Here is a 15,852-nt window from a genome sequence, read left to right on the forward strand (position 1 = left end):
CTTGTTAAGGGATCATGTTGTGGTAGAGACTTTTGATGGCGCCTCTACATGCATTACTTTCATTTCATTCACTTATAGAGATATTTAGACATATGATTCCTGGAATAGATGCTTTCATTGCCAGCTTCCCTTGCAGCTAGGAAAAGCCATGTTCTAATCAATAAAATATAAGCGCAAATGTCATGTGCAACTTCTAAGATACTATATTTTAAAGGAGAAATGGGTACAAACCTCTTCTTTTTTTCTTCTTGCCACTGGAATACAAATTTCAGGGCTGGATTTTAAGCAGTCATCATAAACCTTGGTATCATAACTTCTGCAAAGAACAACTGGGCAATAAAGACAGAATTCCAAGTCTTTCTTGTTGTAGACCATGTCATTAATACAAGATGGCTACTACCAAAAAAGTATTTTTTATGTGAGAGTAATATATATCTTGTTCCAAGTTATTTTATATTATTTAGTCATTCATAGGCGAGACAAATCCAATCTAAAGAGTCATACTATATGTGACTGGACTTAAAAGTTCAGCCTTTAGGTGGACAGCAAGTAGCCAGGATTTGTATTGCTGGTTGAAAAGCTAATTAACATTATATGTTGGTAAACTATTTGGTCAAACTGTCACATGGTAAAATTTAGAAGTCAGACCAAGTAATCATTAAGCGTATAGCTTAATGATTTTTTCTTACCAAAAAATGTACAATTTTAAATTTTATCTGGCTCCCTCTCATTGCATGGAGCAACATGGAGGTCAGAAGATGGTAGCTCTCCTGGGTTGGAAGTTGAGCTAGAAGGAATTTGACTATGCTAAGAACATTTCTCCACTCATGGGTCCCCATCACATTTAAGCAAGAGTTTATGGATTTGAGGTTTGCAAGTCTGCAAATGCCAACCCAAGCAAGTGAAATTGTTGACTCCTATTTTGTGCCAGCTCAGATAGTGGGTGCTCTGGCACACGCGGCTGAGGATCTAATCTGAGATGGGATGAAGAGGGTTTCTGATAGCCTCAAAGGAGTCACCAATAAGGTTCCAGGCAAGATATGGGCAGAGAAGAGGGAATGAGAAAAAGTATAGTCTTCATATTTGAAATTATAGCCATAGAAGCTCCTTGGTGGCATATGTTGATGGAACTGGCTAGAAACAAATCGTGTGAGGCTACTACTTTCCTGAGGAAAGTGGACTGTAGGCATTGTAAGATGCCATGCACCTCAAATTTGTATTTGTTTTCATGGTCACATCCACACCAGCGTCTTTATCATGCCCTAACCCTGTGACTGCCTGGAGGACCAGGCAGTGCACCAAGGAGGACAGGTTGACTGCAGGAATGTTTACCAAGTCTCTAGGAGAAGGCACATATAAATTTGAATAGTCAATTATAATTGTCCAGTATCTTTTTTTATTACCCCTATTGTTTCTAAAAACTATCATTTCTGGAAACAATCACAATGAAAAAAGTCTAGAGAGTCACAGGCTCCAGCTGGAACGTGAACTCAGTTATTAACTGTGTGACTTTGGGCAAGTCATTTAACCTTTCCATGCTTTAATTTCCTCACTTGGAAAGTGGGAGTAATATTTTCAATCTGGTATGTACCATGTTGTTATTTAAATGAGCTAACTGAAATAAAACATTAGTCTACTGCCTTCAGCATATTATAGACCCAATAAATGTTGTCTAATAATTATTGTTAGCTATTAGCCAGTAGGGGTTCACAGAAGACAGAATCTCTAAGAAGGCTAAGTATCATGTTCTACCAAAGGGAATATATCTGTTTCTCGAAAGAAGCAGACTTTTATTTTTTTTAAAGAACTTTAATTAAAGCAGATTGAAAAAAATACGACTGCATGCTTTACACTTAACAAGTCTAGAGTTAAGTGTTCTTCACTCAACAAATACATGCTATTCTAGCATCCCTCTGTGTATATGGTGGTGGGGGGGGGGACTCGGTGAGAGGAAATAGAAACTAAAAACACAAGGACCATGAAGACTTGAATTAATTTGAAAAGATGTATATTTTCTTTTTCATATTTCCCAGAGCATCTAGCCTGTTTACAGAAAGCCACTCTGGATGACATTTGATCCTTGCTACTTTTCCTGCTTCTCCTTCTTTACTGGTCAGACTCTGCCTTTTCACCTGATCTCAGAACCTTTTTTTTTTTTTTAAACCTTTCTATTACTTAAACACTGATGTCTCTTAGACCTTCAGTTATCTATGGTCTATGAATTTCTTCTGGATGATTTCAGCACCCAGATCTTTACTGCTTAAACACTAATGAACATTTTTCCCTCAAGATTCTCATCTCTATTCTGGACTCCTGACCCCTATTTGGTGCAGCTTACAATAAGGATAGTGTATGTCTCTACATTGGATTTTAGACACCTCAAACTCATCACGACAAATTCAAACTCAACTCTGCTATCTGCATTCCATCTTCTAGTTTTCAGTCACCTATCTTGGTGAACCATATGCCTTTCTAGCATATCTTCCAAGGTAACCCAGGAACTTGATTTGACATACCTGTATGGTATGTCTTCCTCATCTTCTCTTTAAGTGAGCACTACAAATTGTATCACTCATATTTGCTGGGTATACTTTAATGTCTCCATTAAGTAGAGCAACATGCTCTAGATTAGAGGAACAGTTTCACACAATGGTTCAGACCATTGGTTTGTTAATCACATAGTCTGGGCTTTGTAAAGGGTTTATCACTGCCTCTAGGACCTTGGACAAATTATTTAACACCTTTGTGCCTTGAGGATCAAACAAGCTAGTACATGCAATGCTTGTGGCACAAAAGTAAATGCTTAAAAACTATTAGGTACTGTTTTTATTATAATTAACAAATTAAGTGTTATTTAGTAGTTCTGTTGTAGCATTTATTTAATTAATGTGTGTTTGGGAACCAGTAACAAAAATCACACCAGAAAACAAGCATCTAGTCCTATTAGGCATGGAATGATTACAGACATTAGACAAATCTTTTTAATCACTAATCATAAATGGAGATTAATAACCCTTTTCCTACCTACATAGCCAAGCTTTTGTAATATCATGTGATAATATGCAAGCTGAAATAGAAAAGGCACTGACAATGAAAGGAAAAAAAAGCTCATTATTATTATTATCTATTTGATAGATGTGTTACTGGACTCCTGTGTATGACACAACATCGAGGCAGGAAAATGTACCAAGGTTAAAGTATGATAGCTTTCCAGTTTCTGAGGGAAAAATGCAGTCATACAAAGGAAGGATATAAAGTAGGCAGAATGATCAGATTATTTCTCTTTACTATGGTAGGAGGAAAATGGGGTGTCAAATCAGCTGAAAATACACTTATCTTTAAACCACTGATCCAAATTTCCCATTGACCCAATGTTGTATGGGAGATTAACCACACGATATCCAACCTTTACAAAGTCTAAATATAAATATAGTACACTTAAAAAAACAACAAAAGCACTGTTTGACTAGGTAGCTATTGTTCTACTAGATATCTCTGACAATAAAATTTATTCATTCTCTTGAGTCTATAAGTAGCAATAGAAAGAAGGGAAGAGAATTTTATTGGTTCAGAAAGAAATCTGACTAAGATAAAATGTAAAGAAGACTTTAGAGACATCTAAAATAACAATCTAGTTAAAGGTATTAGACATCTTTAGAGAAAGCCAGAAAAGATTTTTGAGGGGATTATTTTGCCTAGCTTATTTTAAAGGTGCTTTTATTTAGTGAATATCAACACATCAGGAAAAGCATTTGGGAAACAGAACTCAATTATCTGATCCTTGCTGAATCCTCTTTATTTTGAGGCAAGTTCTTTTCTTACATTCTGGCAAACATTGCTACTTATGTTTTTAAGCTATTAGGAATAAAACTAGCTGGATAGGCTGAATAAAATACAAATGAAACATAACTTGTCTTTTCTCAGGTTATGTTCCAGTAAGAAGAGTAATGATAAGAACCCTAGCTTAGGATGGTAATGTAAAAACATTGTGTTTTGCAGAGATTGGACAGGTAGGTCATTAAAGTGAGCTGGACTATAGGAGTTAACTCCAGGACTTACACAAATCATCCTGCCTAAGCAAGCCCAGTATCATGCCCTGGTGCTCCTTGGCTGAATGAGCATGTAGGGAGAGATCAGAGTATGAAACTTTCTCTGCAAGGCTGACACTCCCCTCTACCAATTGTCCTCCAATTCCTCCTCCCAGCCTTTTACCTTCTACTCTGTATCCTCATTAATTATGCTACAAGTAGTGACATTTTACTGGGCACAACTAGATATGGTAAAATTACAGTGTTTAGAGGATTAACATTCTATAAATGACTCAGAAGAACACAGAACATTGATAAGTAGTGCCAGCAAATTTTTAAAATCATTTTTATTGTTATTTTGTTTTGCTTTGTGATACAGTAGGGTCTTCCTCTGTTCCCCAAGCTTGTCTCAAATTCATGGATCCAAGAGATCCTCTTGCCTTAGTTTCCTAAATAGCGAGGGCTATAGGCACTCACCACTACAGCTGGATTTTAAATGGCAAGTTTGGAAATAAGATAATATCATGATATTACACATCAATAGAAAGATGTAACTTGCAGGTAAAAACAAGACCATCTTTTAACTCATTCAAAATATACTGGCTTGGAGGGAAGGTGTTGACTAACTATGCTCTGAATCATCATAAACCAAAAGCTGGTGGACTTACATAAAGATAATACATTTAAACAAATAGGTCTTTCAATACAGAACCATATTTTCATTTCTTAAAATATATCTATCATTAGGGCATTTGTACGTATTTCTTTCACACTTTAATGTGTGAATTTGAGGACTCAGATTCTTTTACTTAGCAGTGAAACATATACATGGAAGGACTTACATATTGATATATGTGAAAGTATGTTTATGTATGACTAATACAGGCTGGGAATGAACACATAAAATCAGTGCTACTCAAAAGGGGGAGTACACAGCATCCATGTACAGGGACACAAGGTGAGAAGCCTAATTATCCTTCACCATAGCTAAGATATGGAACCAACCCAGATGCCCCTCAGTAGATGAATGGATCAGGAAAATGTGGTATATACACACAATGGAATTCTATGCCTCCATCAGAAAGAGTGACACCACCCCATTTGTTAGGAAATGGAAAGACTTGAAACAAATTATATTAAGTGAAGTAAGCCAGGCCCAAAGAAACATAGGTCCCATGGTTTCCTTATCTGCAATAACTAGTGTATGTCTAGGACAAGTAGAAAAGGTCAAAATCTATGTCCATATGACCATATAAGATGATGCTAAGCGAAATGAACCCCAAGATAGGGACACAAGAGGTTTTATCTTTCTTGCTGTTGTTTTTAATGTATTTACAATGTACTATGTGATTTTTTTGTTTCTTTTGTATGTTATTCCCCCATGCTATAACCCCTGTTTACACTGTATTTGATTCCAGTGCCCTGCATCTTGTATTTATATTTTTCTAATTTGGGGAGGGGAAGGGAAATAACAAAATGCTGAAAGAAGGATACAGGATGACCCATTGTAACAATGAGATGTACAAGACACTATGTTGAAAAAGTACTTCACAACTTTGTGGCGGGGTGGGGGGAGCTGGGGAGGTGGGAGGGAAAGGAATGGTAGGGGAAAAACAAAGGAGGTAACACTGCTCAATAGGAAATGGACTCATTACCTTGTTCATGCAAACTGTAACCCCTCTGTACAGTATCTTTACAATAAAAACATATATAAATAAAAAACTTATCATACAAAAAAAGCCATAATGAGGTAGAAAATTCCTTAAAATTGGGGACTGAGCATTCAAATTGTATGCCTTTGAAAATCCCAGAAATAAATATATTAAAAACCAGTGGAATCAGTAATGTGACAATTGATATAGGAAGTAAAGATGTATGAGGTATCTACTAAAAAAACAAAAAACTAGGTTTTTGTCTAAAATCAGAACCACACATCTTGCTTTGTTCTACTTAGCTTCCTTCCATGTTCCTACAAATCTCATTATGTACTTCTAGAAATCATCTTATTCATTGAAATAAAAACATCAAATTCCTAAGTGTTCAACTGGATTAATAAATCTGAATAGAATAATTTAAGTCACATGATGGTCTGCTCATAATCAGATGTTTTAAATTAGTATACTCAGTAATTCAGACACTCTTTTCTGCAAAGGTTGCATGATTTAATAAATTCCCATATGGCTCAACATGTGCCAACATTACTAGGTTATCTCCAATCCAGCTGCTTTTAGGGAAAGCGCTGCCAACTTCCAAACAACTGAAGAGAATAATGAATCAGCTTCAAGTTGGCTCACATGTAAACTCCATTGCTACCAGAGAAAACAGGGACCATTCTCAACTGTAAAGAAAATTAATTGAAAAGATTTCAACCCCACTGTTTGAGAAACAGTTCCACAAACACTACTGAATTTGTAATAAAAGCCCACAGCTCCAGGTACCCACCTATAGCTCGGATCTCAGTCTTAAATGTTGTTAAGTTCTTATAAATATTGGCTTTTTGAGGAAACAGATTCGGAAATGTTTGATCTCTCAATCACAACATTGTGCTTCCAGAAGCCTCACATGGCTGGGGGAGCCAAAAACAGACAAGGGAAAAGAGGGGCTCTTTTGTGTTAAAGGTTCAATATGAACAGGTTATGAAGACTTTAGAGGAAATGGGGTGCAAACAAGAAGAGACACATTCACACAAAATTAAAATTAAAAAACGCTGCTGGTAATTGTTGTTCCTGCCCCCCCCCCGAAATAAAACAAGCAAAAAGGAGAAAGCACCAACTATAACATTTATTCTCAGGGTTGTTTTGTGAACAAAAAACAATCCTTCTGTTGGGCACAAGCCAGGACAACATGACAGTGTTAGGCTCTTTAAAAATGAAGATGGAGTACTGAATTTAAATAAATGTGGGACCAGTTGTCCAGACTAGTGGTAATCAGTAACATAACATTCAAACATTCAACATAAAAATCCACATTTTTATTCTTGGCCAGTTAGTTCTATTCAAGATCCAAGACTATCAGAGATGGTAGAGATGTGTTATTACTCTGTTGACTACTTTGAAAGCTGCATATACTCAATGAGTATAATTATGAAGACTTAGAATAAATCTACTTTCTATTCACTGATTTACATATCTGAATAATTAGCTGTATTTCTATGGGTATACCCTAACATGTCTTTATTCTTGGTGGTTAGGGTAATCAAGAAATGCCTAGAGGTAGAAAAAGTTTTAAAGACATGTTAAAGAAAGATGAGAAGGCAAATGTAAAAAGAAGAAACAGATTACAAAACAATTGTGTGTGGTCAGGGTAAGCGAATAATTAAAGGTGGAAATTAAAGGTGGAAATTGCTTACAATTTATATAAAGCAGTCATATCTATGTAGTATTTTTACATGACAGAAAGGAATATTATTATAAAAAAGAAGATCAAAATAAGAAATTATATGTGAATGAAGAAACGTAACAGAAGCAACAATATTATGGAAAGTAGGAGGCACCATGCCACAAATATGCCAAGATAAATGATATATTCCCAGGTAGGTAGACTCTGCCATAGACTTGGACTTGAGAAAGGTGGGTGTGACCTTGCCCGGCACCTCCACTTCCTGCCCTGGCTAATCACAGAAGGCATTCCATGTTTAGTGATGATGAGAAGTAGAATTTTGAAGAACATAATTATGGGCTGCAAGTGTTTTCTGTGGAAACAAAATTACCATTCATGTCCGTGATTGTGTAAATATGCCTTAATTTTGGTCAACAGTGATTTGAACTTTAAAAAGTACAATCCTCGGGCCTTTCTGTAAATCACAGGCATTCAAGTAAATACGGGGATTAGTGTGCAAAAGCAAAGACATTCCAGAAACTCTGAAAAGTGTCAGTTGGTAGAAAATTATCGACTTCGCAGTGACATCGTGTGGCTTCTACCTCCATGACAAAACCAACTCACAACTTCAAAAAGCCACATAAAAGGAGACTTAACGCTGAGCAACGCTGAAGCAGTGTTCCTCTCGCGCGTCAGGTATAAAAATAATCACAATTCACGTTAGCTCTGAAAGACTGGCAAGCTTCCACAAATGAACGGTGTGATGGGCGCAGAGGGAAGCGGGATCTAAAGCAGGCGGAAGGAGAAACCACATCAAGGGTCCCCAAGGAAATGGAAAGGCTTTGAAAGCTCCCAAAGTCCTGCTTCCCCCTGGTACCTTTAATTGTGAGTCTGCCATAATGCATTGTTGCCACAAGTTTTAAAAGAAAAGAAAGGTTGTTCTCTTAAGTACTAACAGACGACTTACTTCTCCTTCAGAAAATCCACCACTCTTTTGAAGTCCGCCACGCAGTACTCCCTCTTCATATCCATGAGCACGCTGTCAGAGGCAGACTGGACCGGGATGTGCAGGAAGGCATACACTCTGGGGTGATTAAGGATTTTCGCCATTTCCTTCAAGAAGTAGAAAGAGAAGACATTAATCATTTTAACAGTGCAGGGAATGGTTTACTTCAGCACTTCACTGTTGAAAACAGACCAATCATCAAGGCTGTTGAGAGCATGGGTAGGTGATACTCTTATGATGATGTGTGAGATTCTGTGTTTAGAGGACTCTACAGAAGTATTTCCTCTAGCTCACTGCATCTCTCACATGACAAAGACATGGAATCCAGTAATGTTTCAGAAGTCAAAAGATTTTTGAGTACCTAAAAATAAATGGCATATTTTTGCATTGCAGTTTTCTATTCTGCATTTCAACATCACCCAGAAAGAGCTATAGTTAAAACAGTTGAAACCTCATAGAGTTTGAAATAGAGTTTGAATAGAGTTTGAAATGAAGATTAATTCAACACATTTTTTTCTTAATATTGAAAGGAAAACCCCACAGCTCATTTATTTTTTTGTTTTTTTTTCCCCCCCAATACTAGAGTTTGAACTCAGGACCTGTGTTTGTTAGGCAGGTACTCTACCACTTGAGTCATGACCTGCCACCGCCCATTTTTCTTCTTAAATTATTTATCAAATAGGGTTTCACTTTTCTTTTTGTAGGGACTACACTTGGACTGTGATTCTCTGACCTATACCTCCCCTCCCCCCAGGGCGTGAGAATACAGTATAAACCAAACCTCTACATCCGGTTCACATTCTGAGATAGTGTCTGACCATCTTTTGTCCTGGACTGGCTTGGAACTGTGATCCTTCCCATCTCATTTTTGAGATTACATGCTTGAGCCACTTTTTTCTTATTTCATTTGGTTACTGGTCCATGAGTACTTATTATGTAAAAGACACAGGCCAGCCAATGAAGGCACACCAGGTCTCTGTATTTACAACACAGAGCTCAAAGACAAGAAAGAGAGGAGGAAGCAGAAGAGCCTATGTTTGCCAAGTTAGAGACAGCAAATGAGTGTAGGACAAATTCTGAGTATTAGTGTTGTAAAATTCCTCTGAGGAGACAAAGTGGATGCAGACTGAGTGGTGGAGGACAATCTGTGGTTTAAAAAAATTGCAAACAAGAAAATTGATTTAGTCTTTCTTTGTTACATGTTATCAGGTCATCAATGAAAGGACAGGAGCAAAGAGAAGAGAGGGAAGGAAAGATAGAGATAAAATGGGGGAGGGGTAAGTACATATGCAGAGCCCAAGACTGACAACACTGGAAAGTAAAAAAAAGCTGCTATTGAATCATTTGATTCAAAATACTATTTAGTTTCAAAATACTATATTTTCACATATTATCTCATTAATAATATTGTGGAAGATTTTATTGAGTCAAAGAGCCAGCTAGTTCCATATAGCTACCCTGGTTATTCAGGAGTCAGTCCTGTAGATAAGATCAACCTTGCCCTTTGATTCTCCATTTTCTATCAAAATAAACCTAGTCACAGTTATCTCTCTATATTGTCTCTTAGGAAGAGGCAAGACTTAATAGCTTTAGATGGCTTTCAACATACATATGGTGTTGAGAAAAGGTTATTTTAACATATAACACACTTTGTGAACTAGAAATTCTCTCTCAGTCTCTGTACCTGGGTTCTCATTTCTAAAGTAGAGACTGTGAGAATCAGACCCTTAGAGTTTCCTGGGCAATCGTGAAAATAAGCTGAAATGATCCAATATGTGTTTCTGTAGTAAGCACTCATTGCACAAAGTATAAATCACTTAATGGTTGTGTTCTTTAGATTAACAGGTGCTCCTCTGGGAGTGACTTGTGGGAACTCCTTTGGCTTTGTGGAATCTAAATTGAAAAGGGCTCATTGTGTGACTGGAGCAGGGCAGAGCAGTTTCCCGAGGCAGGGTTCAGGAAGCCATGGGTTGTAACCAGCAGCATGCAGCTCTGCCCATCACCAAATGCCAATTTGAAAATTACAACTGTAATGACAAGCAAGGGCAACAAATTGTAGTGGCTTTTTTTTCTCTCTCTCTTTTGGTCCTTGGAATAAGCCTTCCCACTCGTCGCTCCCTTTAGCTTTCTGTTAGACTTTGCAACTACATAATGTTAGACATCAAGACAAAAAAAATACGAAGAAACTTGCTCCTCAAGGAAAGTTTATTTCTGCCACGGAAAGAACCATGGTTCAGCATGGATTCCTTCTATCTCCCAATCTCACAGTATTTGTAGTAAGAAAAACTTTTATTGGCTTCACCACCAAAAGCCCTTCTGTGTGATCCCCTCAGCTACCTTTCCCCAGGCCTCCCACATTTACTTAGCTCTATCTGCCAATAGGATAATAATGTGTTTCCAAGAATAAAAGTGCTACCAGGGCTGGAATCCTATTTTATTATTTTCTATGTGCATCTATGAGGCTCCTGTTATGCTGAGTAAACCAGATAATATTTAAGTACAGACACAGAGTAAAACCACAGTAACATTCATTCCAAAGTACCTTTCCTTTGTTTTGGCTTTATGAATTCTTGTTTTTAATCAACACATGGGGAAGCATTGTGAATCCTGGGTGGTTTGGGCTCTGCTCAAGGGGAAGGTTTCTTCCTACAGCTTTGAAAAAACAGAGGTCAGCACTAAGAATGTACTGTTGAGAATATTGCTAACTTACTTAATCTTTAGATTTCTAAAATTCCGTTCATTACTTTTCTAACCATACTAGATATCAGATAGCATTTGCTTGTTTCAAGATGATAGTAGTGAATTTTTTCCATAGGAATTGTTTGGAGCAATGATTACTTTTACTCTATTTTTCTTCTGTCACCCTAATTTTTGAGGGAAATATTTATTACTTTTATAATAGGAAAAAAAATTTAAGAAGCAAGCCTTCCACGTACATGGGAACTTCCACACAAACAGTCTAACTGCAAAATTTTACTAGAATTAGCTAATTTCTCTTTATAGTGAAATTGTAGTAGAGAAAAGAATATGGGTAAATTTCATAAAACTTTCTTTAAAATGTTTCTCTTAAAATCAGAAGAATGAGGGACAAAATGGCAATATGTTAGGGGTTTTGTTCCTATTATTTTCTGTTTTTTGCAATAAAAATATATAACAAAATCAGGTACAGATCTCAGAGACATTAAACAGTCAACCGTCGTCTACAATCTACCTTCAGAATGTCTGCAACTTCCCAAACTCAAACTTCAACACATTAAACATCAACTTTCCATTCCTTCCTTCCCCCCTTCCCCTCCCCCCCCACCCCCACGGCCCTGTAGCCTACATTCTACATTCCTTCTATGAGTTTGATTCAGGCACCTAATCAGTGAGAAATCATACAGTATTTGTTTCTTTCTGTCTGGCTTATTTTACTTAATAGCATGTTTTCAAGGTTCATCCCTATTGCACCAACATTAAGTTGATGTGTATGTATGTGTATGTGTGTGTGTTTGTGTCTGTGTGTACATGCATGCATGTGCATGTCCTGAGGCTTGAACTCAGGGTTTGTGGACTATCTTTGAGCTTCTTTTGCTCAAAGCTAGCGCTCTACTGCTTGGGCCACAGCTCTACTTCTGGCTTTTTCTGTGATTAACTGGAGATAAGAGTCCCATAGACCTTCCTTCCTGAGTGTGGCTTTGAACCATATCTAGGATTAGCTTTTTAAAGGAATAGCCTTTGAGACAGCTCTTCAATTAATGTCAGATTTTGTTCACACTCATTTTCCCAGCTTGCAATTATGCAACATACCTTCCTATCCCATGGATATATACACCTTGTTTATCTTTACTTCTCTATTTTCTTGCTAAGTGCCTACTATGTTATTACTTATAGTCGAACAGATAAATGGTGAAATAACCCCATCTTTCTATATGAGTACCTTTAGTGAGTCCTACACAGAATGGTAAAAAAAAACAGTGTTGTGCCCTTAAAAAATCTATTCCACATTCACTTTCAACACATGTGAAGTCATGTAAACCAACACAGTAAGATACAAATATACTTCAACCTTCACATCAACAACACCATTTATAATAGCATTAAATGAATCACCAGTACCTATGTTTACTCACAAGTTAATGATAAATTTTCATTAACAGCAAGGAAAAATACTGATTCCATGTGTCCCCAATGGAAAGAATGAGGTTATATAAAGAGATTTTAATTTATATTTGATCTATAGTTTAACCATAACAGGAAATGTACTTTCAAACTGGAAAGCATTAACATTTTCAGACTTTGCAGGACACAGGTTGAGGCAAAATGTTTGTTGTAATTATCTTTCACAGAAATGTAAAAGGCCTTCAGTGCTCCTTTACATCGCCACTTCATCTCTTTCTCAGAGCCCAGTAACCAGATTTTATCACAAAGCTAAAAATATATATCTTGATACTCATGACAAAATGCTATCAGTTGTAGATACACATACATCACACATTCATTTCCAACTGATATAAGCATTTTATCTTATTTTAAAATTATTATTCTGTTCTGTTAAGGCCAAGAAATCAATAGTAGGTTCTTGTCCCCTCAATTTAGTTCTTGGACTTTGCACAAATCTATACATATGTTAAAATTCATGAAGCTGAACTCATACCAAAACATTAATTTCACGGTATTAGTTTTAAAATAAAAAAATAATAAATACAAGGCAAACCTAGCCACAAAATCCGTTATGTTCCAAACAATATGAGTATACTTTAAGAAAAGCTATAATCCACTAATAATTACTGTTTTCCCATTTATAAAAAAGAAAAACTAAGGCTACTAAATACTAAAAGAACAAATCAATAGCTGATCAACTTAATGGAAGAAAGGCAGCTCAGTTAAATCAAGCATTCAGCTGAGACAGTTCTACTGGATTTTTTTAAAACATGCTATAAATAATTAAAGAATCCAATGGAAAAACAGATGTCAATGATTTATTTTGAAATATTTACATGATTTATATAGAATCTGATTATCCAAATTGAAGTTTACCTCAGATAACTTTTGTTTTTCTTATGTCTTATGAATTGACATATTTTGGTTTAGTAATTTAACCTAAGGTTGTATATTTTAAAAGATAATAAAGTAACCACTGTGTCATGTTTTCTTCATTTTTAGCCTTAAAGTAAATTTGGGCTAGATGTGCTGGTATACTCCTGTAATACTGTATCTGTTGAGGAATCCAAGTCAAAAAAGATATACTTAATTCTTAACAATCCAGCTGAACAACCTCAGTCTTGCATCAGACAAGACCCAAATATATGTAAAGATGATGGGAAAGGTTTTAGAAAAGAAATGTGACAGAGAACCAGAGTACATGGGATACACAGACCATGGGGAAGACAGCACTTCAGCCTCTCCAGCATCTTGGTTGTTTTCCTTATTACAGAGCTTGGACTTGGGTTAAATAGTAAGAACTGAACAGCTTTCTGATCGGTAGGCGTGTGTGTGTGTGTGTGTGTGTGTTTGAGAGAGAGTGTTTTAGGACTTAAACTCAGGGCGGATGTGCCATTTTTCACAGACCATGGGGAAGACAGCACTTGTGTATGTGTGTGTGTGTGTGTGTGTGTTTGAGAGAGAGTGTTTTAGGACTTAAACTCAGGGCTGATGTGCCATTTTTCACTCAAGTCTAGTGCTCTATCACTTTGAGCCACAGAAGCACTTCCCATTTTCTGGTTGTTAACTAGAGATAAGAATCTTATTACTTTCTTGCCAGGGCTGGCTTTGAACCTCCATCCATACATCTCAGCCTCCTGAGTAGCTAGGTTTACAGGAGTGAGCCACCAGTGTCCATCTTGTGGGCTTCTCTTTCTAGTCCTATTCTTATTTTCTCATTTTTTGTCCAACTCATTTCCTCATTCTTTTGTAGCCCCCTTCTCTCCTGGTGACCAGGAGGCTTTGTTTTATAAGCCTCTTTTGCCATCTGTAAATTTATAGGCAGCAATTCCCTGATTGGCTGCTTTCCTACTAACTCATATCAACACCAGCATTTGAGAGGCAGAGGCAGGAAGATCATGAATTGGAAGTTAGTGTGGGGTACATAATGGGAACCTTTTTAAAATAAGAAAAAAATGTATACAGAAAAGTATGCTTGGGATCAGTTAATGATTTTCTACCTATTCTTTTATTATTAAACCTATCAATATATTGTATTGAAATCATTCTGAAGTGAATTGTTCATCTGATAGACAGACATAGGTTAAACTTATTATATTCCTTAAGAAGAAAATGCACAAAATAATTGGGGCACATTACATAGTGAAAAAAAAGCAGTGATTCCTTTAAAATCTGAGTGATCTTTTTCCTACTATAAAACTAATACATATTTGCATTTAGAAAGTTGAAAAATAGGATACAAAAAACTGATCATTGCTTCAAACAATTATTATAAAAAGAAAATTTCATTACTATCATGTGGAAACAACTAAACTATGAAATTGTATATGATAGTATCCATTGAAATGATTTTCAAAGATCAAAAGATTAAGTTAACAATATTCTCCCCAATACATTATTAGTGTTGAGCTGAGGTCTACTTCTTCAAAAAATGTAGGAAGAAACCTTTCCTATGAGCAGGGCCCAAATCACTGGGGCACTTATACAACAAGGATTCACAATGCTTACATTAGCATAACAGGAGAGACAAATCTGACTATGAAAACAACAAATAAAGGAGAAAAGACACAGAAAGAGGATCAGAAACACAATCTTAAACTCACCCCAGAATAGTTCTTAACACTGGAGCCTCTCTAGTAATATAATGACCAAATGGAACAAAAATAAATGGACGTAAAAGGAAATGAAACTTCACTGTTGGAGAAGAGTATAAAGGATGTAAAGGAAAGTAAAAGGAGAAAATGAAAGATGGGCAATACTCTTCCCTGCCCCAAATTTATTTTAACATAATATTAGTTTTAAAAAAAAATGAACCATGCAATGAACTAGAACCAGGTGGCTCAGGTCTGTAATCCTCCTGCTTGGGAGGCTGAGAGGCAGGGATAGGGTGGACCATGGTGAGATTCCTCCCCCCAACCCTCCTCTACCAATAACAGGATATGGTGGCATGTACCTTATCTTCTTAACTTTGTGGGAATTTTAAGTAGCACAGAATAGACAGGAATTGAAACCCTATATAAAAAATAACGAATAAAACCAAAGGGCTCTACTACCTAGTAAGCCCAAAGCGCAAGTTCAAACCCTGGTAGTGCTTAAAAAAAAAAAAAAAAAAAAAAAGACCATCTTCAATTGAAAGACTCAGCTTCCTTCTCTTGTTTTTCTAACCTTAACCACAGGGTGGGCTCTCTCTGAAGTTCTCCTGCCTGAGTGAAGGAACATTCTTCCAAGGCAATAGCACTGGTGTCTTGGATTCCATCCTAAACTCTCATTAACCAGAGAAATTAATCATCAGAAAAGAGACCAACAGCTACAGTCTTACCATGCCTAGCCAGACTTTTCATCTATTCTGGGGGCTGC

The 15,852-nt window shown here is 36.6% G+C and overlaps 1 protein-coding gene across 2 annotated transcripts in view; it reads right to left on the reverse strand.

Moving 5' to 3' along the window:
- The window catches only part of Cdkal1 (CDK5 regulatory subunit associated protein 1-like 1), a 520,358-nt gene that overhangs the window by 187,456 nt on the left and 317,050 nt on the right, over window positions 1–15,852 (reverse strand). For both annotated transcript variants that reach the window (XM_013030462.1, XM_013030461.1), the window contains one exon: window positions 8,314–8,459. In XM_013030462.1, coding sequence (XP_012885916.1) covers window positions 8,314–8,459 — 146 coding nt within the window. The remainder of the gene's footprint in view (window positions 1–8,313; window positions 8,460–15,852) is intronic.

This window comes from Dipodomys ordii, unplaced genomic scaffold (assembly GCF_000151885.1).
Source record: "Dipodomys ordii isolate 6190 unplaced genomic scaffold, Dord_2.0 Scaffold130, whole genome shotgun sequence".
Classification (NCBI taxonomy): Eukaryota; Metazoa; Chordata; class Mammalia; order Rodentia; family Heteromyidae; genus Dipodomys; species Dipodomys ordii.